This window comes from Harpegnathos saltator, unplaced genomic scaffold, assembly GCF_003227715.2.
Source record: "Harpegnathos saltator strain DR-91 unplaced genomic scaffold, Hsal_v8.6 scaffold25, whole genome shotgun sequence".
NCBI lineage: Eukaryota > Metazoa > Arthropoda > Insecta > Hymenoptera > Formicidae > Harpegnathos > Harpegnathos saltator.
In genome coordinates, this window is record NW_020230039.1 from 1,820,810 (window position 1) to 1,848,263 (window position 27,454).

Sequence of the window (27,454 nt, forward strand, 5' to 3'; positions counted from 1 at the left end):
TGATGAGGCAACATTTGAACTGACTGGAAATGTAAATAGACACAATTGTAGATACTGAAGTGATAATCCTCAGTGGAAAAGAGACAATCATACCCAACATCCACACAAAGTTAACGTATGGGCTGGTATTCTTAATGCTAGACCAGTTGGCCCTTTCTTCATTGAAGGCAATTTGACAACACAAGTATACACAGTCATGCTTCGCGAACAAATTGTTCCAGCTATTCGAGACATAGCTGGTGGAAATATGGATGAAATTTATTTCCAACAGGATGGAGCTCCACCTCATTATGGTGTCATTGTCTGTCAATATTTGAATGAGGTCTTTCAGGACAGGTGGATAGGGCGAAGGGGTCATATTGAGTGGCCACCTCGGTCTCCGGACTTGACCCCGCTTTACTTTTTTTTGTGGGGTTACGTGAAAAGTAAAGTTTATGCCACCAAGCCTCAAGATTTAGATGATTTAAGAGGAGAATAACTCGAGAGATAGAACTAATACCGCCGGAAACGTACCGGAATGCAGTTTCAGTTGTTTATAACAGATTGGCACATTGCCAGGCTGTTGAAGGGCAACAATTTGAACATTTATTGTGAATTGTTTGGTATAATTGAATATTTTGTCCAAGCTGACCAATTGGAATGAAATTCGCTTTAACTGGTCGGAATCACACACCACTCTTGCCTTAACTGGCAGGAATCACACACCACTCTTGCCTTAACTGGTCGGAATCACACACCACTCTTGCCTTAACTGGCCGGAATCACACACCACTCTTGTCTTAACTGGTCGGAATCACACACCACTCTTGCCTTAACTGGTCGGAATCACACACCACTCTTGCCTTAACTGGTCGGAATCACACACCACTCTTGCCTTAACTGGCCGGAATCACACACCACTTAACAAATTGTTAATTTCAAACCTTTATAACTCAGAAAGTACTTAATAAAAAAATGTTTTATTATAGTGTTTTGGAAAGCTCTCGAGATAAGCTATAAGAATACGTAATAAAATGTTGGGGGTTCTATTTAAAAAATAAGGTTGACCTTGAAATAACTTCGAAGGATATGGCCAAGTTCAAAATCAAGGTCACCATCTTACTTCCCGCTTGAAACCATACTTTGCTATTGGACATTTTCTCCAAAATGCATTTTAACTGAAGATATTAGGGGGTCCGATACTTTTCGATGACCCTGTAGAATATACATATCGAACGTATACGAGGGTGGTCCGATAAGTACTTAGCCTACAAAAGAAAAACGAAAATTTTGGAAAAGTGGCGATTTATTTCTCAACATAGTCTCCTTTTAGCTCGATACACTTGACCCAGCGATGCTCCAACTTCTTTAACCCGTCTGAAAAATACGTTTTCTCGAGGTCTGCAAAGTAGGCCTCCGTGGCGGCGATGACCTCCTCATTCGACTCAAATTTCTGCCCGGCGAGTGACTTTTTCAAGTTTGGAAACAAAAAAAAGTCGCACAGGGCCAAATCTGGAGAATACGGTGGATGGGACAGCAGTTCGTAGCCCAATTCGACCAATTTGACCGTGGCGAGGGCGGAGGTGTGAGCCGGTGCGTTGTCATGGTGGAAGAGCACTTTTTTCTTCGCCAAATGGGGCCGTTTTTTCTGCAATTCGGCGTCAAATCGGCCCAATAATTCGGCATAGTACAGCCCTGTGACCGTTTTGCCCTTCTCCAGGTAGTCGATGTAGATCACACCTTGTGAATCCCAGAAAACGGTGGCCATCACCTTTCCGTTCCGGCCGATAGAACAGTCTTCGCCTTCTTCGGAGCACGTTCGCCGGGTGAAGTCCACTGTTTCGACTGTTCCTTGGTCTCTAGTGTGTACCAGTGGATCCATGTTTCGTCAACGGTCACGAAACGACGCAGAAACTCCTTCGGATTGCGCTTAAACAGCGTCAAACACTGCTCTGAAGTGGTCTCACGGTTGCGCTTGTTGTCCGGAGTGAGCAAACGCGGCACCCATCGCGCCGACAGCTTTCTCATGCCCAAAATTTCATGCAGGATATGACCCACGCGGTCTTTTGAGATGCCTACTGTCTCAGCTATTTCGCGCACCTTCAATCGGCGGTCTGCCAATATGAGATCGTGGATTTTTATCATGTTATCCTCCGTGGTAGCCGTTTTCGGGGCACCTGGGCGTGGCTCATCAAAAACCGACATGCGACCACGTTGAAACTCGTTAAACCAATTTTTGACGGTCGCCATCGAAGGAGAAGAGTCACCGTACACAGCATCCAAGCGCTCTTTAATTTCGCTGCGCGATTTCCCTTCCAAAACAAGAATCGAATCACCGACCGATTGCTCTTTTTCCATTTTTCTAAAATCTGCGGACACGCCCGCTTCCACACGCGGTCAAAACAAAACTACGAGTCCGATTCGGCTGAAATTTCGACAGTAGCCGTCTACGAGAATGTACTACACGACAATAAATTTCTCTTGCGATAGTGGCGCCATCGGGCGGTGAGGCTAAGTACTTATCGGACCGCCCTCGTATATATTCTACATATTGTGATATTTTTTTATTCAAAGATGTTATTCTTATTATAATTGACGAAATGTCAATGATATCCAATTTGACTTTAAAAAACTATATTGAACTAAAACTTGATTAATACATACATGACAGCATTTTTATTATAATAAAATGTTCTTGCAAATTCTCTTTGTACATATATGGTATAATGCTCTATTTAAGTTTATATAGTATTATAATAAATAAATTATAAACCTTCATTATAAAATATATTATAATAAGAATGCTGTCATATATGTATTAAACAAGTTTTAGTTCGATATAGTTTTTGGTGCAGCCGCGCCAAGGTTTTTTGTATTAAATATTTTTTATTGCATTGAATAATAATTAATTTGTTACAACAACAAGTAAAATAACCATATAACTCAGTGTTCTAATAAATAATGATAAATTTTACTTGTAAAAATTTGTTATTTTATTAAAAAATTTTTCGAACGGAAGTTGCATGGCTTGAAGGACGACACATGACGGAAATGTGGACTTGACCTTGAGTGAAGTGACCTTGTCAAAATCAGGCCAAGGTCATTAATGTTTTTTTAAATAGAAACTACAACTTTTTATTACATATTCTTGTAGCTTATCCCGAGAGCTTTCCAAAACACTCTAACAAAGTTACATTTCATCAAGTACTTTCCGAGTTATGAGGCTTGGAACTTAAGTCAAGACCGATCACTGATCCGACCACTTAAGGCAAGATCAATTCGAATATGTCTTTAGCCGTTAATAAGTCTTGGCCTTAGAAGTACAAAATAAAACCTTCTTGCTTTTATTACAATATCCTGTAAGTTAACAAATATTCTTCACACATACAAACATAGTATTATTATATTTTTATTGAGTAGTACACTGAACAACTATGACATTGCTCTGAGAGTTTTCTCATTTAAACGACGAAACAAATATATTTTATGAATTTTTTTTCACGCAGATAGATAATTTCACGGATGTAATTGTTTTTGGAGATTATTTAATACTGTATGAAAAATATTTATTAACTTACAGGATATTGTAATAAAAGCAAAGAGGTTTCATTTCGTACTTCTTGATTCTGTTACAATATTCTTTCATATTTCATACTACATCCTTGTATAACTTAAAATTATTCTTAAAATATTATTAAACAATTCAATAATCAAACCTGTGAACCTGCCCGACTTTTTTTTCACACAGATAGAAAATTTCACGGATGTAATTGTTTTTGGAGATTATTTAATACTGTATGAAAAATATTTATTAACTTACAGGATATTGTAATAAAAGTAAAGAGGTTTCATTTCGTACTTCTTGATTCTGTTACAATATTCTTTTATATTTCATACTACATCCTTGTATAACTTAAAATTATTTTTAAAATATTATTAAATAATTCAATAATCAAACTTGTGAATCTGCCCGACTCCGCAAAATAATTAATAAAATATATTTCATTTTCTTGGCGCCGAATATTATTAATACTATTACAAATAATATTACGAATGATATAAATTTTTACAAATAAAACTTGTAAAAATTTGTATTATTTGTAACATTATTATACAATTACAAATAAAATTACAGATAATAATATTATTAATAATGAAATATTATTTGTAATAATTTCGGTGCACCGAGTAGACAAAACTTTTCAGTATTGTCATAGAGAGGAAAGGAGAAAGAGAGACAGTCGCGTCCGCGATTCAGATTATGGGTAAGAAAGAACTAGGCTCGCTCGCTGAGCGAGAACGAGAGCGACAAGGAGGGAATGATATTCTCTCTCTCTCTCTCTCTCTCTCTCTCTCTCTCTCTCTCTCTCTCTCTCTCTCTCTCTCTCTCTCTCTCTCTCGGCGCGTCGACGATTGCCGATCGTATGGTTCACACGGATAGACCGAGCTGACTGTGTGCGTGCATGGGGTGGGGGATGGGGAGGATCCTCGTGCAAGCCCGTCACCAAATTCGCATCACTGATACCAATGATGTCAAAACCGAACAAGCTGCGGACAAGCGTAACTTGTAAATACCGGAGATCGATTATTTATCAGCTCATAGACAATTAATATGACGAGATACCCGCGGAGACCCGTGTACTTCTCTTTCGTCTTTGCGTACAATTGCGATCAATAAAAAATTTTCACGAATTGTTCGGTTTTGACATCGTATATGGTATACGTGTGTATGTATGTGTGTATGTGTACAATTGCGTACACGTACAATTGCGATATACACTTATCATGTTAGCATTCATCATTTTTATTCATGCTAAAAAAAATAAGTATGATTATGTAAAGAATTTGTCTGCGTATTATTATACATTCTACATAGTTCTCCCTGTGCTAGTAAAAATAACACACTTGAACAACCTCTACGCTCATATCACAAAGTCTGATCCACTGCGCTACTGAAGCAAATTGGTAATTCTTCTGCTATAACGACATTAACAGAAAAGACCAAACTTCAAACTGCATTTCTCAAAAACGTTTAAGATTTGCACCGTTTTTGGATAGCATTTGTTACTATTACATCAATATTATACTTTTCTAAAAGCAAAATCGTGCGGTGATTTCAAGGATGAAGATTCCTCTTGTGTGAGATATTAATTATTCATTCTTTATTAATGGGAAAAAATTTTCCTTTGGTTTAAATGTTCAAGAAAAATTATTTGTTCTCTGAGAATTTTTCAATTTTTATGTTTGTGAAAAGTTTATAAAATTCGTAAAGAAAGAAAATTATTTTACTACCTACCTGTTCAAGAGTTGCGCATAAGAGATATATTAACAAATTTGAATCTGAATCAGTCAACAAATTAAATTTTTCATGCAAAGAAACATATGTAGGGTAAGCATAAGTAAGATAAGTATAAATAATAAATTAAATATTATTCTCTGAATATAATAATAAATATTTTTTTCTTTAGCTGAATCATCGAAGTAAATATTCTATTATAAATTAACTTTTCGGATTACAATATTAATTTGATTTTTCAGAGTACGCTTTCAAATTGACTTCGGAATACGCTATTAAATTGACTTTTCGGAGTACACTTTTGAATTGACTCTTCTGACTACACATTTGTTAGTTGACTCTATGGAGTACATATTTTTTAATTAACTCTTCGGAGAGAAGAGAAGAGAAACATTTTATATTTTATTTAAAAAATCTTAATTTTTGCAGAAAACTGATTGATGAAGGAAAAAATTAATTCACGACCTCAACGAAGATCTTAAAAAAATTACTGCAAGAAATGAAGTTGTTGTTATTATATACCATATTGTATACCATATTAAAACATACGCGCAATAATTATCTATAATTTGCATATATGGGCGTTTATGTAATTATAAGTAATATAAAAGTCATGACAAATTAATGTGGCCGCGCGTTATCTCTGTCGCGTCATTGCTAGAAATCGTCCGAATTCTCGAAATTATTTTCTTCCCGAATTATGAATATAAAACAATGTGAAAAGGAAAACAAGGGGCTGAAAGGGGAAACGGCGACGTCTGCCTTGCGATAACATCGCTGCTGGCCAGTGATGCCAGTTTCAGGATCCAAACAGCATAGCTACAGTGCGTGCAGCGGCGGGCACACAAGCAAACTACCGTGTACGGGCGCCTGCCCGTCACGAACTATAGCACTCGGCGCTTCGGTTAAGTTCGAGCGGTGGAAGAATGCAGACGACGCTGCTCTCTTTCTCTCACGATCTATTAACTATAGCTAACGCGCCAATCGTGAAATGATGCCTAGGCGTCTTTAATGTATTTCGCCGGTCGCGTGTCGTTTCTCGCGCGTGCGTTCTCTTCCTACCCAATTAATTGTCCTAATTAATTGTCGCATTAAATAGAAAGTTTTTTACATATAAAAAATATAAAAAATGAAGAAATGAAAAACAGAAAGAATGTAAGAAATAAAGAATAGAAATTCATTCTTGGCCAATATGTACCGTATTTCTATTATCCGCCAATATCCGTATTTCCATTATGTACATAATGGAGATTCAGAATTATCATTATGTACATAATGGAAATTCGGAATTATTATTATGTCCCGACATAATAAGAATACCCGAATTAATATTATGTCACGACATAATAATAATTCCGTATTTTTATTATGTACATAATAATAAATCTGAATTTCTATTATGTACATAATCAAAGTTCAGAATTAGCATTATGTACATAATGGAAATTCGGAATTATTATTCTGTCACGGTATAATAAAAATTCGGAATTATTATGTCCCCACATAATAAGAATACTCGAATTAATATTATGTCACGACATAATAATAATTCCGATATTCTGTTTATGTCGGGGCATAATGATAATTTTGAATTTCTATTATGTATATAATAATAAATCCCAATTTCTATTATGTACATAATGGAAATTCAGAATTATTATGATGTAGTGGCATAATAAAAATTTGGGATTATTATTGTCCTGACATAATAAGAATACCGGAATTAATATCTCAAACAGCACTGCAATATTGCAGCAATATTGAAGCAATATTATAATATCGTAGCAATATTACAAAATCACAAGATTATTATATAATATTCCAGCAATATTATCACAATATTACAGAGTGATATATCAGATTACAATATCACTGGAATATTACTGCAATGTTACAATGTGACTATCGTATGGCAACATAGTGACAATATTACAACAATATTGCGAGATGATAAATCTCATTGCAATATTACAGGAATATTGCCGCTATATTCCAGCATGATAGACCGCTACGTAATATTTCTGAATATCGCAGTAATACTTCAATGTGATATATTAATCTACAATATCGCAGGAATATTATAACAATGTTGCGGAGTGATATATCAGATTACAATATCACTGGAATATTACTGCAATGTTACAATGTGACTATCGTATGACAACATAGTGACAATATTACAACAATATTGCGCGATGATAAATCTCATTGCAATATCATAGGAATATTGCCGCTATATTCCAGCATGATAGACCACTACGTATTTCTGAGTATCGCAGTAATATTTCAATGTGATATATCAATCTACAATATCGCAGGAATATTATAACAATGTTGCGGAGTGATATATCAGACAGATTGAATAAATCAGCATTATAAAGTGAAAAAACATTAGAAAAATCGATATAAGATGAAATTCGTGATTTCGGCTGCAATGTTGAGTCCGCCATATTGAAAAAAAATTTAGAAAAAAACTACCCACATATTTTTAAGGTACAAATGTTAATAACGCGATCTTTGTAGTTTCCGTATATAATAACCGGTTCCGGTATAAAATAACAATTTTTTTTAAGAAATCAATGATTTTCATAAAAGACAGACTGAAGAAAATACGCCGTTTTGTTTAGATCTAAATGGTCAAATTGTAAAAAGCTTACCCGAAAACTCTTAAAAAAATTATTCCCGAAAAGAATTATTAACGATTACTTTAATATTTGTTAGTTCAAAGTTTATAGTCACGCTATTGACGGTTGCTGTACTCAGTTTCAGAATCCTTTACTGAATAAGACATAAAATTTTTTCGATTTGCGAAAACTTCTTATTGAGAACTTCTATAAACATTATTCTTTATGCTATCATTATATTTATATTTCTATTATTGAAAATTGTCTTATATATATATATACGTTAATATTACATCTGTATTTTTATTATAAAAATGATAATGATAAGATACTGATTTTAATAAAAACTTTTTAGCAATTATGGTTTATAGCATCTTACAAATCTTATAAAATTTATGATTCTGAAGCTATGATTACCGAAAATATTTTCGTTTTGACTTAACAGATGAGCGATATATCAGACAATATCACTGGAATATTACAATATCACTAGAATATTACAATATCACTGGAATATTACTGCAATGTTACAATGTGACTATCGTATGGCAACATAGTGGCAATATTACAACATTATTGCGCGATAATAAATCTCATTGCAATATCACAGGAATATTGCCGCTGTATTCCAGCATGACAGACCGCCATGTAATATTTCTGATTATCGCCGCAATACTGCAGTGTGAAACAATTTATATACAGGGTGTCCCATTTTAATGTCACATCACAAATATCTCAGAAACATTGCGTTAAATAAAAAAATGTTTCAGACAAAAGTTGTTTGGTTTGAAGGAGGACAAGAAAGCGATAGCATTTTGTTTATAAATGGCGCCACTTTTGAGATATTCACTGACAATCAATTTTCATAAATGGAAATCCGAATTTTTTATTATATTTTCTTTTTCTATCAATTAATTTGAACAATTTTTGTCTGAAACATTTTTTTATTTGGTTAATATTTTTTGAGATATTTAAGGGAAACTTGGTAACTTTTTCAACATTTAACTTACGATATCTCGCTAACTATTCGTCGAAAGAAAAAATAGTATTAGATTTTTTACTTTACTTACTATCAAGAATATATTATTATAATAGTGCCCTAACTTTTGTTAATTTATCGACCTTTGGAAATTTCAAAATTATTAAATTAACAAAAGTTAGGGCACCATTAATATATTCTTGATATTAAATAAAGTGAAAAAGTCTAATACTATTTTTTTTGTCGACGAATAGTTAGCGAGATATCGTAAGATAAATGTTGGAAAAGTTATCAAGTTTTCCTTAAATATCTCAAAAATATTAAGCAAATAAAAAATGTTTCAAACAAAAGTTGTTCAAATTAATTGGTAAAAAAAGAAGATATAATAAAAAGTTGGGATTTTTATTTATAAAAATTGATGGTCAGTGAATATCTTGAAAGTGGCACCATCTATTAACAAAATGCTATCGCTGTCTTATGTCCCCCTTCAAGTCAAACAACTTTTGTCTGAAACATTTTTTTATTTAACACAGTGTTTCTAAAGCGTGGTCTACAATGGCCGTAAGCAATAAGAAGAAAGCGTGAACAGTAAGAGATGGACCACAGTTGATTATTTTTGTCATAATCGACTGTGATTGGTTTATTTCTTACCGCTTACGCTTACTTTTTACTTACTGCCATTGTAGACCACGCTTGAGATACTTTTGCGAGATTTATGCCTATTAAGTATTTTAAGGACATTAAGTATTTTTGCAATATTGCTGTGATATTTATGCAATATTTCAGTAATATTCCTGCAATATTGCAGCAACATTTAAGAAATATTGTAGCAACATTCCTGCACGATTGCAGTAATATTTCGGCAATATTTTGCAATTTTTCTGCAGTATTGTGGCTATATTTCATAGGTATTCCTGCAAGATTGTAGCGATATTTCAACAACATTGTGACAAATCCTCTGATATTGTGACAATATTCCTACAACATCATAACAATATTCCCGCAATATTTCTGCGAGACTTATGCCTAGGACATTAAATATTTCTGCAATATTGTTGTCACATTTATGCAATGTTTTAGTAATATTCCTGCAACATTTCTGTAATATTCCTGCAATATTGTGGTGCTATGTGGGCAGAGCATGTCCTGTCGCTTTCTCGTGCGTTCATTCGTTTACACATTTTAATTAATTACAGAATAAATATTGAAAAAATTGTAAAATGGCACAGGACTTTTTTAATTGTTTTACCGAGTTCTACCAGTACACAAAATATTAATGATCACATTCCGGACACCTTATATATATATATATATATATATCAATATTGTTGTTATGTTACCATTATTTTGTGGTTCACTGGATATTCTCTGCAAAAAATATACTGCAAATATTTTCGGCTTTATTTTATAGAAAATAGTTTATGCACAATTTTGCATCAACTATGTCTTGAACTGCAAGTTAAAGATTTATATATATATATATATATATATACCCCATAATAAATATAAAAATATCACTGTTATTTATTTTATAGATATGAGTTTTGCAATCTTATTACTTCAAAGAGCTAAGAAGAATATTGTGCAACCTACATATCTTTCTCGTGCAGAAGAGACTACTAATGAATGTAAATATCATAATATCATAATCATAAATAATCATAATCATCATAAATATAAATGTATAAAATGAATAATATTAATTTATATTAGATGGTTTAATTTATTTCAGCAAGTACCAGTACAAGCAGTAGCAGTAATAGAAGTGATGATTTAGAAATTCTTGAAGGTAGACTAAATTTGCTTTTATTAACACGGCTAAAACTGAAGTTTAATATAGTATTACAAGTGTTACTAATACTATATATAATAATATATGAGGGCAGTCTGAAAAGTTCTCGGCCTAACAATGAAAGAAAATTTTTTTTGCTATGAAATATGTTTTATTTTTCAATGTAATCTTCTGAAACTTCAATACATTTATTCCAACGTTTTTCCAATAATTCAATATCATCATTAAAGTGTGATTCCGAAAGGTTCTTTTCGCTCTGGTGTATAGTGGTGGATCCAAGTTTTATCAACAGTTATAAAACGACGCTTGAAATACATTTTATTTTGCGTAAAACGATCCAAACACGTTTGAGAAATACGCATTCGAATGCGTTTTTAGTCAATTATTAGCAAATGCGGCATCCATCTTGCACAAAGCTTTTTCAACTGGTGCTACTACTCGGATGATTTGACAGATCGAATAAAATTTTATATGGGTTTATATCAGGGGTGCCACTTTCCAATACAATTATAGTTTGACAGTTTCTGATGCCATGTATGTGTCAGGTCGAGAACTTTTCAGACTGCCTACGTATATTAAATATTTAAAACATACATTTCAAGTCACTATAGGTACTCATATTTGGGGATAAGACGAAACTTTATTACTTATAAGTCTGTATGGTGAATTTAAAGAAGAATTTCATAGTGGCAAATGTACTGTAAAACACCAATGGGAGAAAATAGCAAAAATTATGCAAGACAAAGGTTATGACATTACAGGCTTAAAATGTTCTACGAAATTTCAATCTCTGAAACGTGCATACAAAATAATTGTAGACTACAATAACAAAAATGGTAATAACCCTAAGAAATGGGAATATTTTCAGGTATTACATATTTTTAATAATTATTTTTATGTAAAAACGTATGCATATTATATATCTATTCATTTAAAATTTTGATAATAAAAATTATATTTAATCGAAATAAATATAAGAATGAAATATTTTCTATTTTTTTCTTTTTTTTTGTTTCAGATTATGCAAGAATTATTCGCGGATAAGCCGTGGATGCAACCAATGGCAGTAGCTGGATCTCATATTAATACAATTGAAGAAGAAAAAGGGGATGACCTACCAGAAAAAAGTAAGATTAAATGTATCTTATACACGTACTTTACATATACATGTTAAGTAAATGTATTATAGATAAATATTTTATAATTATAATTTCAGGTATTAAAAAAAGAAGGTTAAATACAGTTATTCAGCAGTATATCCTTGCAGTAGACAAATGTTTATTACAATTTATTTATCTTTCAGTTAGATGACCATTGTCTTTAAATGGTACTATAACATGTTTAGTAAGACGATATACTGCTAATATGCTCATCTAATATATGGCTGTCGTTTGGAAAATTTTCATCTGTAAACATGTTTTCGACATTAGATAATCGAAAAACACGCATATCATGGACAAATCCCACTTGTCCCTTGTAACAATGTATAAACCGTAGTTGCACATCATAAATAACCTAAAATATAATTATGTACAATAAGAATAATAAAAATTGTATATTTAATGTTAAAAGTATATATTTACAATGACATAATGAAACTTATAAATGTATATATTTAATATGTATATACACACACACTTAATATATCCAAAATATATTTAATATTTTTTTTAGATACTTAGGTTACTATTTACAGTTCAATCTTATATTTAAAATTGTTTTAAATTTATCTTCAAATGCTCCATAGCCAATGAAATGATCTATACAGCATTTGAAAATAAATTTAAGACAATTTTGTATATAAGATATTACAAATACCAGCCATAAATTAATATTGAAATATTATAAATAACATTAATAACTCTTATTTGTAATTGAATAGAGTAAAATCCCTTTCTGTTAATATATGATTCGTTGTGATATTTTGGTACAATAATTTTTATATGCGTACCATCCACTGCACTGATAACACCTGGAAAACCGTAATGGTCCTTTATTGTTCCCATAGTTTGCTCTGGTTCTTGTCTATTTGGCCAACGTATAAATGTTCTTACATTTGCATATAAAGCATTTATTACTCTCTGCACACTTCGCCATGCAGTACCTTTGCCTATATTAAACCTATCTGAAACACATCTGAATAGCTTATTAGTTGAATGTTTGTAATACAAGTTTTTTGTTATAATTCAATAATTAATGTTATTTACCTATAAGAATTTGGTGTAGCCAATATCCATATTGCAGTAAGTAATTGTTTCTCAGGAGAAATGGGTTCTCTACCAAATCTCTCACTCTGTTTACACAGTTTTGGTCTTAATAAATTCAATAAAAATTCAAAAGTATTCCGTTGCGTTCTAAAACAATTAATATTATATACATATATTTCTTTTATGAATATGTTAATTCAATGATATAAATGTAAGTTGTAAAATATTGGTAGTATTATTATATTGGTAGTATAACATCTTTTTCTCTTTCTTTCTATCAAACATATATTTTCATTACACTTATTTATATATATATATATATATATATATATATATATATATAATCGAACTACAAATATTAAGTTTTTCCCATATTACTTCTTATTTACTTATCGAAAGTGCATCTAAAATTCTTTATCTGTATATAAAGGTATAACGTTTTCGACATAATTTTGACAGAAATAATAAGCGAGGTTTTATTTTATATTTCTTTCTGTAGTTCTCACTGTACACTGTGATTGTGTACTGCGGAACGTAAATCCTCCGTTTCGTTATTACTGCGAAATACGCAATAAAATCAATAGCAGTAATTTTGGAACTGTCTTGCCGCTCTACTGCATGACATCGTATAATCAGGGTGCATTCCGATATTCACTGCCAGTGCTGTGAACGTGACGTCATAAAGCAGTGTTGGCGATGTGTTCCGTAATAGCTTATATCGCTTTTCCTTCCCTATAACGGAACGACAATTGCAGTATTGTCAGTACTGGGGTGAATTTTGACATATCTCGATCATTAGATACATAACCTAAAATGTCAATAATATCAATATGTTCAATAAAAGCGATTGAACTGCTTGATTCATCCGAGTCGGATTTCACAGACGAAGAAGATGAATCTATATTAATATTATTGAATAAAAATCATGAGACACCTCAGCGTTCAATTCCGCGTTTCAAAAATTATATGGACGTGGTTCATTCTTTTACAAATGATGAATTTAAAACACATTTTCGGTAAAGTTTATATAAATTGTATATTTAATATACATATAGGAGTTATATATATATATATATATATATATATATATATTATTATCCATACACATTTTTTCAAAATTATACACAAACGAAAAACACGCATATCGTGTACAGAACCTACTTGGCCCGTATAGCAATATAAAAATTGCAGCTGTTCATTACAAACAACCTGTTGAGAGATATATATATATATATATATATACATATATATCAACAAAAGCTAATTTGGAATGTGGATTATAAATATATTTCTATATATGTATCAGACGTTACCTTCTTGCCTCGAATTAAATGATGATAATGGCTTCTTCGCTGCGTTGAAACAGAAGCTCTTCGTTGATCGGTTGCAAAGTGGTGAACGTTCGACACGTGCAATAAAATGTCGCTGATTCCCACGCGACAGAAAGTTGCAATAAAATGCGTTTGGATACGGTACAGGAGGTTCGAATCACTAGATTTGTTTTCTTAAAAACAGCTTGTTTAATAATCAACAAAAAAGGTGAGTCTCTTGCGAGAATCCGGATAGAGAGTGGGAGACTCCTAACTTAGCGCTGCGGTGTACCGGACTTGTGTGTCAAGAATGACGACGTTGTCTCCTCGGATCGCCTTAGCCTTAATATTTATAGTTCGCGAAAAACCAACCGTGCTCGAGCGGGATTGGTTTAATCTGAATTCACGTTCAGACTTGAAGAGTAACGAATACGACCGTCCTTCGATGTCACATGAAAGAAAACAATGTCTTGTGCTCGAGTTTTTAATCAGTATTCCAATCAGCATTGGATGCTATTGTTTTGACGAATGTACACGAGCTAGGCTCGGCCAACTAGGTTACATTGTTAGCTGTTCATAAGAAATGGAACAACAACAACTCGTAATGTGACATCGAAGCGTCGATATTAGCATTATTTGGAAGCACTTCTTGCAAATCACGGCATCCTCTCGAGAAACTTCCAGAAGCGTGAAATTTAGATTATCTCGAGAGTTTGTTTTTATACACCGAGTTCACGCACTCGAAACATACCGCCTGCCGTTGAAAGGACGTTTCAACTTATCTTAACAATGCAGAGGAGCTTTGACTTGATGCGCATTTGACCAGAAGCTCGCTTGTATCGAGCCATGGTGTACATAGACAAAAACTTCGAAGTGAACAAAATTATATATAACGCGCGATGACAAAAAAAAATAAAAATTATCTATAAAATTGAGAAATAGAGAAGAAAAAAAAAACACAATAATTAACTAAAGGCAATGCTAATTTGATTTCCTTTTATAGGAATGCGCTGTTCTCCTGCGAAGACGCTTTACCGCTTTATGAGCGCATAAGACGAGTATATTTATTTATATCGCGGTGTCATTGGCGCACTCGATGGGGAGTAGACATAATTTTATGAGAGGTCTTCGATATTCGGAAGTAGCGGTTCGCACCGTAACCACCCGAGCTAGTGAATCCGATCCTGGATGGCATTGAGTTATCCGATCGAGCTCCCATTTGCAAGGGGGCAAGTTAGGATTACGCAGAAGCACCATTCGTCCAACTTGGATGTTTGGCTGTTTAGCACGCCATTTACAGCGTTGTTGCAACGTATTAATATACTCATTATACCATCTTTTCCAAAATACTTCGGTAATATGCCGAACTAACTGCCATCGAGAAAGACGGTTTTCGTTCAGCTCGAGCGTGGATGGTTCGGGATTGGTCGTAAGCGCAGATCCGATTAAAAAATGACCCGGAGTTAGGAAATCGAAGTTATCGCATTCGTCGGATAGCGGGGCGATGGGGCGCGAGTTCAGGCACGCTTCCACGCGACATAACAAGATTGTCAGTTCTTCAAAGGTAAGCGTATAAGATTTGAGTACTCGTCGCAGGTGGTGTTTGACACTCCGCACTCCGGCCTCCCAGATACCGCCGAAGTAAGGCGCAGATGGAGGAACAAAGTGCCAAGACACATTATCGCCCGCAGTTTTATTGAGTAGATTTGGATCGCGTAAAGCGGCGCGATATGCGTTCCTGAGCTCGCGGTCCGCGCCTACAAAGGTCGTGCCGTTGTCAGAATAGATTGAGCGCGGAAGTCCTCGCCGAGCGCAGAATCGCGAAAATGCATTTAAAAATGATGCGGTGGAGTAGTCAGAGACTAGCTCGAGGTGAATAGCGCGGGTGGCTAAACACACGAATAATGCTATGTAAGCTTTGTGTGCCTTGATTCCGCGACCGGAGGAAGTTCGCACAAGTAACGGGCCAGCGTAGTCCAATCCGCAGTGGAGAAATACACGTTCCGGGGCAGAGACACGAACTGCGGGAAGATCTCCAATCAATTGGGAAGGCGTAGCGGCTCGCTCCCGTGTGCAGACGATGCAGCGGTATATGACTGCTTGGATTAGACTTCGAGCGCGAAGGATCCAAAAATCGTGTCGTAGAGTACCGAGTGTTAGCTGTAGTCCAGCATGTAACGTACGCTGATGTGCCTGATCGATAATCAAATCGACAAGTGGGTGCCGCGCTAAAAGGATGGGATGTCGGCGTGATATCGGGATTGGAGCATTTCTCAGACGTCCTCTCACCCGAACGACGCCATCGGAATCTAAGAATGGACACAGCGAGTAGCTTGAACTGGTGGTTGCGACGGGTAGTCCCTTTAAAAGCGCTTTGACTTCGGCCGGAAAAACGTCATTCTGAATCGTTTTGATCCAAAATACGCGAGCCGCATGACACTCAACAGGAGAGAGCGCGAGTCGATAGGATGGTGGGGTGTCATTGTGATTCGCCAACCGACGACATCGCGAGATGAACCGCAATACATACGCTGTGACTCTGAGTAACTTAGACCAAGACGAGAAACGAGCAACGAGGTCGGAAGTTGTCGATGACCGACTGCATTGAATCGACACAACCTTCTCTTCCAATGACGCATTGACGGGCGTGGTAAATAGTCGCGAGGGCCATTCCTCGGATGGCTGAGACAACCATATAGGTCCCCGCCACCACAATGAATGCGCGATCAACTCGTCGCCGAGGAGTCCACGAGAAGCACAATCAGCGGGATTATCGGAAGTGGCGATATGACGCCACTCTACGTTTTTTAAGCGGCTTTGTATATCAGCGACTCGATTCGCGACGAACGTTTTCCATCGAGATGGGTGTTGGCGTAGCCAGGCTAATACCACCATGGAATCAGTCCAACAAAAGCACGGAATATGGGCTAACGACAGTGTGGCCCGAACGAATTCCATCGCCTGGGCGAGGAGAACGGCTCCTTGTAATTCGAGGCGAGGAACACTTGTTGGAGTTAACGAAGCCACCTTAGATTTACCTATCAGAAGGCTGACTGTGACATGACCTGTCGTTGTAACAACTTTCAAATAAACTGCAGCTGAGTATGCGACGTTGGAAGCGTCGGAAAACCCGTGTAACTCGGCGCGACGTACGTCGGAACCGAATCCGGTCCATCGGGGAATGCGGAGCTCGCGCAGCGACGATAATTTGGTGTAGAAACGTCGCCATTGCGGGAGTAGGGAAGGAGGGAGCAGGGAATCCCAGTCGAGCCCTTCTTTCCATAATCGTTGCATGAAGATTTTTGCTGTAATTGTGACAGGAGTGACCCATCCGAGCGGGTCATACAATCGGGCTATTGCGGCTAGAACAGAACGTTTGCTTTTTGGTATGACATCGTCCAAAGTGACTGCTAATTGAAACACGTCCTGAACGGGATTCCACGTCACTCCGAGGATCTTGAGTGTTTCGTCGGAGGATAAGGATTTGGAGCAGGCAGGAGCGCAGTTTTCGGACTCAATGTTTGTTAGCAGAGAAGGCGAATTTCCGGCCCATTTTCGTAATTCAAAGCCGCCGCGTAGTAACAATTGTACAAGTTCTTTGCGTGTCTGTTTTAGCGTAGGTATACTGTCGTTTCCGAATAGGACATCGTCGACATATATGTTTTCTCGTAGTATAGGCGCAGCGAGAGGGAAATGATATCCGTCGTCGTCCGCTAACTGTTGGATCACACGGAGCGCCAAATATGGAGCGCAGGCCATGCCGTATGTGAGTAGTTATTCGATCGGCACCGCTTCATTTGCGGATTTCCACAAGATCCGTTGAAAATTTACATCGCGAGGGTCTATCAAAATTTGCCTATACATTTTTGTGACGTCAGCGGCATACACATACTTGAATTGACGCCATTTGAGAATAACGGCCGGTAGGTCCAGTTGGAGCTTTGGCCCGATGAGAAGATGATCATTTAAACTAGTGCCGTTAGAAGTAACGAATGACGCGTTGAAGACGACTCGCACGCGCGTTGTAACACTGTTGTCGCGTACAACTGGGTGATGAGGAAGATACACGCACTGTGAGAGGGACGTTGATCCGACGGGCGCGCGGCGCATATGTCCCAGCTGCTCGTATTCAGCTAGAAACTCTTTGTATTGAGCAGCTAAGGTCTCGTTTTCTTTTAATCGATGTAACAGTGAATTTAAAAGTTTCTCCGCGCGACCGCGAGAATCTCCGATGAGAATCGGGGAGGGGTTTTTGAAAGGCAGGCGGACTATGTAGCGACCGTCCGCTGTTCGAGAATGCGAGGATCGAAAATATTCATCGCATTGCTCGTCTTCTATAGAGAGAGGAATCGGCCTTTGAATTTCCTCGTCCGCCCAAAATTTTCGAATGGCGTTTTCGAGCGACGGGAGCGTGAGACAATGGAAGACGGAGATGTCCTTTGCCGATTGACTGTCCTTCAATGTTGGTGCTGACGGACTAGTTGCGTGGTCGAGTGGACCAGAGAGAATCCATCCGAAAATGATATTCTGAGCAATAGGCTGGGTTGCTTTGCCTTTACGCAAACCTTCTAATAGAATGCTGCCATAAAGGTCAGCGCCAATAATAATATGAATCGGAACGTTACTGAGTGGATCCGAATCAGCCCACTGCAAACCGTTTAAATGAGAACACGATGCAATGTCCGAGACGCGTTTCGGTGCGTAGGACGTGAGATTCGGTAATATGAGTGCTATGGTTGAAACAATGGTGGGCGAATTACCGTGAGACGAGATTTTTATATCGGCAGCATGATGGACTGTTCCGGCGTTTAGTCCGCCTACGGCAGATACAGTCACGGACTTCCGGATTCGTTTGATTCGGAGCATCTGCGCTACGCTCTCGGAAATAAAGGTCACTTCGGATCCTTGATCGAGGAGGGCGCGGACGCTGACGGAACGACCTGATGCACAGCTGACTTTTACTATAGCCGTTGCTAACAAAACATGCGATTGAGAACGTACACGGGTTGCCGTTAGAAGCGAATTAGTTTTAATCAGTGGAGGAGCGATCTGTGAATCCGTAAACCCGGCTTCGGCCTCGCAAGCGGAGCTTTCGGTCTGCGGTGAAACATTTGTAATCACCGTGGCGGGAGCGCCGACGTGTAACAACGTGTGATGCTTACGATGACATTCGCGACATGAATATTGACTTTTACAATCCTTCCGATTATGCTTATCGCTTAAATAATTAAAGCACCGTCGATGCCGAGACGCGAGTTCACGACGCTTGATCGCATTGTTTTTTACAAAAAGAGAACATGCACTGAATGGATGGTTGTCTTTACACAAAGGACACGATTTCGAGGTGGATGCAATCGCTACGTTGACCTTTTGCGTTAATCGAGAATGCGTTTTTCCTGCCGAACTCTCAGTGAGATCCTCGAGAGCCCGAGCGCGAGACGCGAGAAATGTTTTGAGCTCGTCGAACGATGGCAGCTCGTCACTCGGTCCACTGCGGAGATTCCATGCTTTGCGCGTTGGGGAGTCGAGTTTATTTACGACAATATGCACGAGCATATCGTTCCAGAGCTGAGCGGGACTCCTCTGCATATTGGTTATGGCCGCGATTGTGGCGGTAACTTTATCGCAAAGCGCCGACAACTCCGAAGCCGATTCGCGCGATATTACCGGTAAATTAAGTATTGAGGTGAGATGTCCGTTTAGAATCCGTCGTTTATTCTCGAACCGAGCGGTTAATAGATTCCACGCGGTTTCGAAGTTATCGGCGGTCACTGCCAAATCTCGAATACATTCCCGCGCTCGGCCGGCAACGCATGACGTTAGAAAGTGCATTCGCGTGACGTTACTCAATTCGCGGTTTTCGATTATTAATGCGGTGAAGCGATCGCGAAACGACTCCCATGATTCGAATGAACCATCGTACGGAGGAAGGCTTATGGGAGGCAAATGATTAAGCGTTGTCGCAGGTTTCGATAGTCGAATTGGAGACTGACCGAGCGAGGAGTTTGGACTTACAGGCGGCTCCAATTCTTCCAAACTTTCGGCCATGAAATCAAGCGCGCTTTGGAAGGCCTCCTCCGTGTCGTCGAAAAGCTCGTCGCGGAAATAGTCCAGTGATGCTTGAGATGCTTCGGGCACGACCTTGCAGAGTGTGGCGTGACCGTCTAGGAATCGACTCCATGAATCCTTTAGACTTGAGATTCGTGAACGCACTTTGGCAGGAGTCAGATTAGTTTTTCCGATCTTCTTAAAGTTGTCGAGAGCTCGAAGGATGAGTCGGCGAAGCTGATTCTGTTTAGCAACGTGCTCATTCATGGCGATTGCTCTCTATTACTTCACCTGACCGTATCCGGCTCGAAGGACCAAATTTATGTATCAGACGTTACCTTCTTGCCTCGAATTAAATGATGATAATGGCTTCTTCGCTGCGTTGAAACAGAAGCTCTTCGTTGATCGGTTGCAAAGTGGTGAACGTTCGACACGTGCAATAAAATGTCGCTGATTCCCACGCGACAGAAAGTTGCAATAAAATGCGTTTGGATACGGTACAGGAGGTTCGAATCACTAGATTTGTTTTCTTAAAAACAGCTTGTTTAAGTATTGTCAGTACTGGGTGAATTTTGACATATCTCGATCATTAGATACATAACCTAAAATGTCAATAGTATCAATATGTTCAATAAAAGCGATTGAACTGCTTGATTCATCCGAGTCGGATTTCACAGACGAAGAAGATGAATCTATATTAATATTATTGAATAAAAATCATGGGACACCTCAGCGTTCAATTCCGCGTTTCAAAAATTATATGGACGTGGTTCATTCTTTCACAAATGATGAACTTAAAACACATTTTCGGCAAAGTTTATATAAATTGTATATTTAATATACATATAGGAGTTATATATATATACATATATATATATATATATATATATATTATTATCCATACACATTTTTTCAAAATTATACACAAACGAAAAACACGCATATCGTGTACAGAACCTACTTGGCCCGTATAGCAATGTAAAAATTGCAGCTGTTCATTACAAACAACCTGTTGAGATATATATATATATATATATATATATATATATACATATATATCAACAAAAGCTAATTTGGAATGTGGATTATAAATATATTTCTATATACAACAGAAATTTTTGTGTTTAAGAAATAGTAAAATAATAATTATTATTTTATAGCTTGAAACGAAGTACTTTTGCGTTTTTACTGGAATTATTACAGCCTGAATTATGCAAACGCGACAGATACGGAAGGCATCCGATATCCCCTGAAAAGCAATTACTTTTAGCGAACTGGTTCATAAGTACACCGAATTCTTATCGGTAAAGATTAAACACTACACCATAAAAGTATATATAATTTAATATAGAAATATTGAACAAAATTATTTGTTTATATAGGTGTGTTTCTGACAGATTTGGTGTCGGTATAAGTACAGCATGGCGAAGTGTTCAAAAAGTGGTGAATGCTTTATATAAGAAAGTAGCAACATTTATTCACTGGCCAACTGTGGAAGAAGCTGAACACAGTATAGAAACAATTAAAAGAAATCATGATTTTCCTGGTGTGATTGGTGCAATTGATGGAACACACATAAAAATTATTGCCCCACAAAATAACAGTGATTCCTATATAAATAGAAAAAGGTTTTACTCTATTCAGTTACAGGTAAGAGATAAATTATAGTATATTTTAATATTGATATATTTCTCTAACTATATATATGCGTGTATATAATTCTAAATATATGTCTTCAATGTTGTATTACATCATTAGATTATTATATCAGATTATATATTCAGATTGAGATTGTGTGAGTTAGCCACTATTACAATACAGGGAGCTAATTTTACTTGATTTTGTAAATGTTCTTTCCTTATTAGCATTACAATTCGCAGACTAATATGTATATATCTCAACAGGTTGTTTGTAATGAACAGCTGCAATTTATACATTGCTATACAGGCCAAGTTGGTTCTGTACACGATATGCGTGTTTTCCGTTTGTCTAATTTTGAAAAAATGTGTACAGATAATAATTTTCCGCACGACAGCCACATATTGGGTGATGCAGCCTATCGTCTCACAAAGTATATAATGGTACCATTTAAAGACAATGGTTATCTATCTGAACGTCAAATACGTTTCAACACGCGCCTCTCGTCTACACGAATGATGGTTGAACGTTCAATAGGTCTATTAAAAGGTCGTTTCCGAAGTCTTTTAGATACGCTTCCAATGTATAGATCTGATTTAATACCTAAATATATAATCGCTTGTTGTATTTTGCATAACATATGTTTGTTGCAAAACGATACGATAGACATTCCTGTTATTGTAAATGAACAAAATCGTGCACAAACAGAACCATTTGAAGACACACAAGGAGAAGGAGTTGATAAAAGAAATGCAATTATGTACTTCTTATCGTAAAATGCCTTTTATTTATGTTTATCATAAAACAAAACATGTGAATTATAAAATAAAAATAAGTTTTATATTTAAACAAATTTGTTCTATACTTTTTTCCATAAGTATCACAAATCAGTATCACTTTTTTCCATAAGTATCACAAATTATTGAAACATAATATTGCGATTTTAATCAATTATAATTTATACAATGTAATACAATGTAATAAATACATGTAATCTTAACATATAACATATAACTTGAGAAACTAAAACAATTTGCACTTTCACTTTCTATATCACAGTATCAATATCACATTGTATATTTTTATCAACTAGTTTTTTTAATATAATATTAATTATATAATATTAATTCTTATACAATTACAAAATACATTTTTGATAAATTATCAAACTATAAATGGCAAGTCGACTAGATATCGGATCTATGTCTTTTAGATATTTAGAAGCGTTTAGAAGACATCGATCCGGTGTGTTGTGTGCTTATTCGACTGCTATTTCTGAATAGTAAAGTCTTAATAGTAAAGTATTTACTCTTATTAGATACATTTTATAAGAAATTAAAAAAAAAACATTTTAAGAATATATCCTTAGTCTAATATGACTTCTACTATTCTTACAAGGAACATTTTATAAAAAATTAAAGGAAAAAACATTTTAAGAAAATATTCTTAGTCTAATATGACTTCTACTTTTCTGACTTATCTTCTTTCTCTGTCAGTCTCTCTAATATATTTTCGATTTTTTTAAAGGCGAGTAATTTCTCTTCATGCTGTTTTGTTCGAATTTCTCGTCGCTTAACGCGTTCTTCCATACTGAATGATATATAATCATTTAGTAATGTCCGCACTTTTGTCTTTTTGGTGACTGACACTATAAATTTACAATAAACAATATATATATCATATATATTTACGCATACATGCACTATTTTATATCTATCATAAGACATGTTATACGTTACCTTTTTCTAGAAGATTTTCTTTGTCTCCATCTAAATCAGTAGCATTTTCGTTTTCGTTTAAATGCGATCCTGCTACTGCCATAGGTTGCATCCAGGGTTTCTCATCAAATAATTCTTGCATTATCTGTATGTTAAATAAATCTCAAAATGTTAAACCAATATTATGGATATTGTACTAAGCACACACATACACCAACATATATAACTTAAACAAATAAATTTGAATATTCTAACCTGTAAATATTCCCAATCCTTCCTGTTATTCCCAGTTTTATTGTTGTGATCCATAATAGACTTATATGTATGTTTCAAAGCTTGCAGTTTTGTAGAATACTTGAAACCTCTTATATAATGTCCTTTCTCTTGCATGAGTTGGGAGATAGTATCCCAATGCTTTTTTACCGTACCCTTTCCACCAACAAATTTTTCTTGATGTTTGCGATATAAGCCCAAAAGTAAGAGAGTTTCTTGTTTTGTCCATGCATGTGTGCCTGCAATGTGATGAAATAGGAATTCAATATTTGCTCAAAACATATGTGAATATTTAAATAATATATAACTGTCCATCTGCCAATGGTTTACCTTCTGCACATTCTACTACTGTATCTAGACTAGCTGTTGATGTCTGCTGAATGCTACTGGTACTTGCTACAATTATAAACACATTATGTCAAGCTGAATTTAATAATGTTTATTTACTTATCTATATCGCTAACATAAAGCTTATTATTTTTCATTGCACTAATGAACTTATGCAAGTTATTCAGGTAACAAGTAGCATAGCTCATGCAAAAATCGTGATTTTGACATCAAAATGATGAATCTGCTTACCTGGATAGAATAAAAGAAAGCATACCTGTCTTATTCTAACTCATTACATTAGCTTAGAAGTGCAGTGAAAAAGAACAGGGTTATGATTCATTCTGACCGTAGGCCCTGATTCTTGAAAATATATCGCATACAATATTTAGTGAAAAACTATAGTATACGTGAAATGAACTTTAGTTTTCTATGAAATATCGTATGCGATATATTTTCAAGAATCCAAGCCCTAATAATGAAAATCACTTATACCTTGCTGCGAAGTACATATATTTCTTGACTGTCTTGCATGCTGTAATAACTGCGTAGCAAAGGTTAAATCTAAACAAGAAATACAAGTAGTTTTGACATGTAAAATATTTCAAAATAAGTAAAAAATATACTAATTACTAATTTATGAGTTCATATTTTCTAGAATTTCTTTATATTATTCCGTTTTTATAATACAAATTATATATATATTTTCTCCTTACCGTTTCGTGCTCTGGTTGCATCCTTCCTGTTTACAATTAATGTAAAATTTTCGTTGGTAACAGCATCTACCAAACAAATTTCCTCCATCTTTTCGAGCGCAGCCATCTTTCTACTGCGAATGCCTTACCTCGCTAGCCGCAGTAACGAAAACAGGAAGTGACGACAAAATCTATGACGTCACACGTTCTCACGGGCTCATCGAAAGTTTACTGCAGTGTATTTTGGAACGTACTCACAGCACTGTCAGTACTGGCAGTGAATATCGGAAAGCACCCACTGTAAGAACCTTCACTAGAAGTCTACTAGCAACAGGCAGCAATGGTCTAGGAGGTTCGAGCGTCCGATAGCAACCCGCGGGGCCCAGGTTCGAGTCTACCTACAGCCCAACACGTTTTTCTCTCGTGACGTCACGGCCGCCATCTTGCTCATAGAATCAAAAAATCTGGGGTGGAGGAGGAGGGTACCAATAAAGAGGGGGTATCAATTAAGAGGGGGGATTAATTAAGAAGGGGTATCCATTAAGAGGGGGTATCAATTGAGGGGGGGATAATTAAAAAATATTAATTAATAAATAACGTCTTTTGCATAATTAATTAGCAATTTGGGTTAGAATCCCCCTAGTCTATCTACTCATGGTTGAACTTTACACCCCCCTTGTGTGTGTGTGTGTGTGTGTGTGTGTGTGCGCGCGTGCGTGTGTATGTGTCAGCAAAAATAAGATTCGTCTCTCCGCGGTTCGTCACTACCGCAGTATTTAATGACCCCAAACCCTCTCTGCTATGTGTGTGTGTGTATGAGTGTGTGCGCGCGCGCGCGTGCGCGTGTGTATGTAGGCGGGTTTTTATTGAACTAAGTGTTCAAATTGTCTTCCGTCTGCTGCTTGAGAATAACCTTATCGTAGATGAAATTTATTTAAAACGTTTCGTCTCATTTCTGGTGAAATAAGATTTACTTGGTGCAGTATGCGTTTCCTAAGGTCTGCCAAGTTAGCTGGTTTCGTTCCGTACACATTGTTTTTAACATATCCCTATAAGAAGTAGTCCAATGAAGAAAGATCTGGTGATCTAGAGGGCCACTCTATTTCTCCACATCTTGTTATCCATCGGTTTGGGAAAGTACCAGTTAAAAATTGACGCACTACTACTGCATAGTCCTTATCTCTGCTGACATACACACACACACACACACACAGGGGGGTGTAAAGTCCGACCATGCAACTCATAACTCATAACTCATAACTCAGACAATTCTCAACAAAAATAGGTCATCAAGTAGTGTTTTGGAAACGGCTCGTTGTCATATTTAACACTGTGTGATAAAAAATTGGATGTCCCGTTTTAAAAAATCATGTTGGCATTGACCTCGCCTTGACTCCTCTACTCAAGGTCAACCGGATATGATCATTCAATAGAACTTGTAAAACCCTACAACTTTAGTTAGAAACATTTTTCTTAAAAATGTTTCGTTTTCGAGGTATTTGACCGTTTGCAGACTTTTCTAACTAAAGTGATATGGTCCATTATCGATGATTTTATTAAAAAATTTTTCGAACGAAAGTTGCATGGCTTGAAGGACGACACATGACGAAAATGTGGACTTGACCTTGAGTGACCTTGTCAAAATCAGGCCAAGTTCATTAATGTTTTTTTAAATAGAAACTACAATTTTTTATTACATATTCTTGTAGCCTATCTCGAGAGCTTTCCATAACACTCTAACAAAGTTACATTTCATTGAGTACTTTCCGAGTTATTAGGCTTGGAAGTTAAGGCAAGACTGATCACTGATCCGACCAATTAAGGTAAGATCAATTCGAATATGTCTTTAGCCGTTAATAAGTCTTGGCCTTAGAAGTACAAAATGAAACCTCCTTGCTTTTATTACAATATCCTGTAAGTTAACAAATATTCTTCACACATACAAACATAGTATTATTATATTTTTATTGAGTAGTGCACTGAACAACTATGACATTGTTCTGAGAGTTTTCTCATTTAGAGCGACGAAACAAATATATTTTATGAATTTTTTTTCGCGCAGATAGAAAATTTCACGGATGTAATTGCTTTTGGAGATTATTTAATACTGTATGAAAAATATTTATTAACTCACAGGATATTGTAATAAAAGCAAAGAGGTTTCATTTCGTACTTCTTGATTCTGTTACAATCTTCTTTTATATTTCATACTACATCCTTGTATAACTTAAAATTATTCTTAAAATATTATTAAACGATTCAATAATCAAACCTGTGAACCTGCCCGACTCCGCAAAATAATTAATAAAATATATTTCATTTTCTTGACGATTAATACTATTATAAATAATATTACAAATAATAATATTACAAATAATATATATTACAAATAATAATATTATTAATAATAAAATATTATTTGTAATAATTTCGATGCGCCGAGTAGACAAAACTTTTCAGTATTGTCATAGAGAGGAAAGAAGAGAGAGACAGTCGCGCCCGCGATTCAGATTATGGGTAAGAAAGAATTAGGCTCGCTCGCTGAGCGAGAACGAGAGCGACAAGGAG

General features: G+C 35.9%; 4 protein-coding genes across 7 annotated transcripts; 2 read left to right on the plus strand and 2 right to left on the minus strand.

The window, feature by feature from the left end:
* Nucleotides 1-11,205: 11,205 nt before the first annotated feature.
* On the plus strand, nt 11,206-11,987 carry LOC105190502 (uncharacterized). The gene is made up of 3 exons (XM_025298974.1): nt 11,206-11,538; nt 11,689-11,797; nt 11,887-11,987. Exons 1-3 carry the CDS (start codon nt 11,404-11,406, stop codon nt 11,979-11,981), a joined length of 339 nt encoding a protein of 112 aa, XP_025154759.1. The 5' UTR covers nt 11,206-11,403; the 3' UTR covers nt 11,982-11,987.
* On the minus strand, nt 11,985-15,022 carry LOC105190501 (uncharacterized). 3 transcript variants are annotated; one of them, XR_003112943.1, is made up of 5 exons: nt 14,191-15,022; nt 13,256-13,609; nt 12,878-13,024; nt 12,622-12,806; nt 11,985-12,185 (listed from the first exon to the last, which is right to left on the minus strand). XR_003112943.1 is itself a non-coding variant. In XM_011153268.3 (4 exons), exons 1-4 carry the CDS (start codon nt 13,323-13,325, stop codon nt 12,175-12,177), a joined length of 402 nt encoding a protein of 133 aa, XP_011151570.1. In that variant the 5' UTR covers nt 13,326-13,541; the 3' UTR covers nt 11,986-12,174. The 3 variants fall into 3 exon arrangements, 1 of the variants encoding a protein (XP_011151570.1); XM_011153268.3 differs by lacking the exon at nt 14,191-15,022 and having other exon boundaries at nt 11,986-12,185; nt 13,267-13,541; XR_003112944.1 differs by lacking the exon at nt 13,256-13,609 and having other exon boundaries at nt 11,987-12,185; nt 14,191-14,938.
* Nucleotides 13,606-22,683, plus strand: LOC112588588 (putative nuclease HARBI1). 2 transcript variants are annotated; one of them, XM_025298973.1, is made up of 4 exons: nt 13,606-13,893; nt 21,396-21,539; nt 21,618-21,885; nt 22,140-22,683. In XM_025298973.1, the coding sequence occupies exons 1-4, from the start codon at nt 13,691-13,693 to the stop codon at nt 22,647-22,649; spliced, it is 1,125 nt and encodes a 374-aa protein (XP_025154758.1). In that variant the 5' UTR covers nt 13,606-13,690; the 3' UTR covers nt 22,650-22,683. The 2 variants fall into 2 exon arrangements, with proteins under 2 accessions (XP_025154758.1, XP_025154757.1); XM_025298972.1 differs by lacking the exon at nt 13,606-13,893 and adding an exon at nt 20,807-21,063.
* A 341-nt stretch (nt 22,684-23,024) lies between these two features.
* LOC112588603 (uncharacterized) lies at nt 23,025-25,201 on the minus strand. The gene is made up of 6 exons (XM_025298994.1): nt 24,908-25,201; nt 24,687-24,755; nt 24,195-24,260; nt 23,847-24,103; nt 23,613-23,736; nt 23,025-23,521 (listed from the first exon to the last, which is right to left on the minus strand). Exons 1-6 carry the CDS (start codon nt 25,011-25,013, stop codon nt 23,337-23,339), a joined length of 807 nt encoding a protein of 268 aa, XP_025154779.1. The 5' UTR covers nt 25,014-25,201; the 3' UTR covers nt 23,025-23,336.
* Nucleotides 25,202-27,454: the final 2,253 nt, after the last annotated feature.

What these genes read in the sequence shown, in the direction of transcription:
- LOC112588603 (XM_025298994.1), bottom strand. Translation starts at nt 25,013, where the DNA reads ATGGCTGCGCTCGAAAAGATGGAGGAAATTTGTTTGGTAGATGCTGTT. An exon ending in TGCAACCAGAGCACGAAACG is followed by an intron (nt 24,756 to 24,907) that starts GTAAGGAGAAAA and finishes TTTCTTGTTTAG; the next exon opens with ATTTAACCTTTGCTACGCAG. An exon ending in AGGATTGGGAATATTTACAG is followed by an intron (nt 23,737 to 23,846) that starts GTTAGAATATTC and finishes TTTAACATACAG; the next exon opens with ATAATGCAAGAATTATTTGA.
- LOC105190502 (XM_025298974.1), top strand. Translation starts at nt 11,404, where the DNA reads ATGCAAGACAAAGGTTATGACATTACAGGCTTAAAATGTTCTACGAAA. An exon ending in AGAAATGGGAATATTTTCAG is followed by an intron (nt 11,539 to 11,688) that starts GTATTACATATT and finishes TTTTTGTTTCAG; the next exon opens with ATTATGCAAGAATTATTCGC. An exon ending in GGATGACCTACCAGAAAAAA is followed by an intron (nt 11,798 to 11,886) that starts GTAAGATTAAAT and finishes TTATAATTTCAG; the next exon opens with GTATTAAAAAAAGAAGGTTA.
- LOC105190501 (XM_011153268.3), bottom strand. Translation starts at nt 13,325, where the DNA reads ATGTCGAAAACGTTATACCTTTATATACAGATAAAGAATTTTAGATGC. An exon ending in TTTAGATGCACTTTCGATAA is followed by an intron (nt 13,025 to 13,266) that starts GTAAATAAGAAG and finishes TAATTGTTTTAG; the next exon opens with AACGCAACGGAATACTTTTG. An exon ending in GCTACACCAAATTCTTATAG is followed by an intron (nt 12,807 to 12,877) that starts GTAAATAACATT and finishes TAAGCTATTCAG; the next exon opens with ATGTGTTTCAGATAGGTTTA.
- LOC112588588 (XM_025298972.1), top strand. Translation starts at nt 20,843, where the DNA reads ATGTCAATAGTATCAATATGTTCAATAAAAGCGATTGAACTGCTTGAT. An exon ending in CGGCAAAGTTTATATAAATT is followed by an intron (nt 21,064 to 21,395) that starts GTATATTTAATA and finishes ATTATTTTATAG; the next exon opens with CTTGAAACGAAGTACTTTTG. An exon ending in AGTACACCGAATTCTTATCG is followed by an intron (nt 21,540 to 21,617) that starts GTAAAGATTAAA and finishes TTGTTTATATAG; the next exon opens with GTGTGTTTCTGACAGATTTG.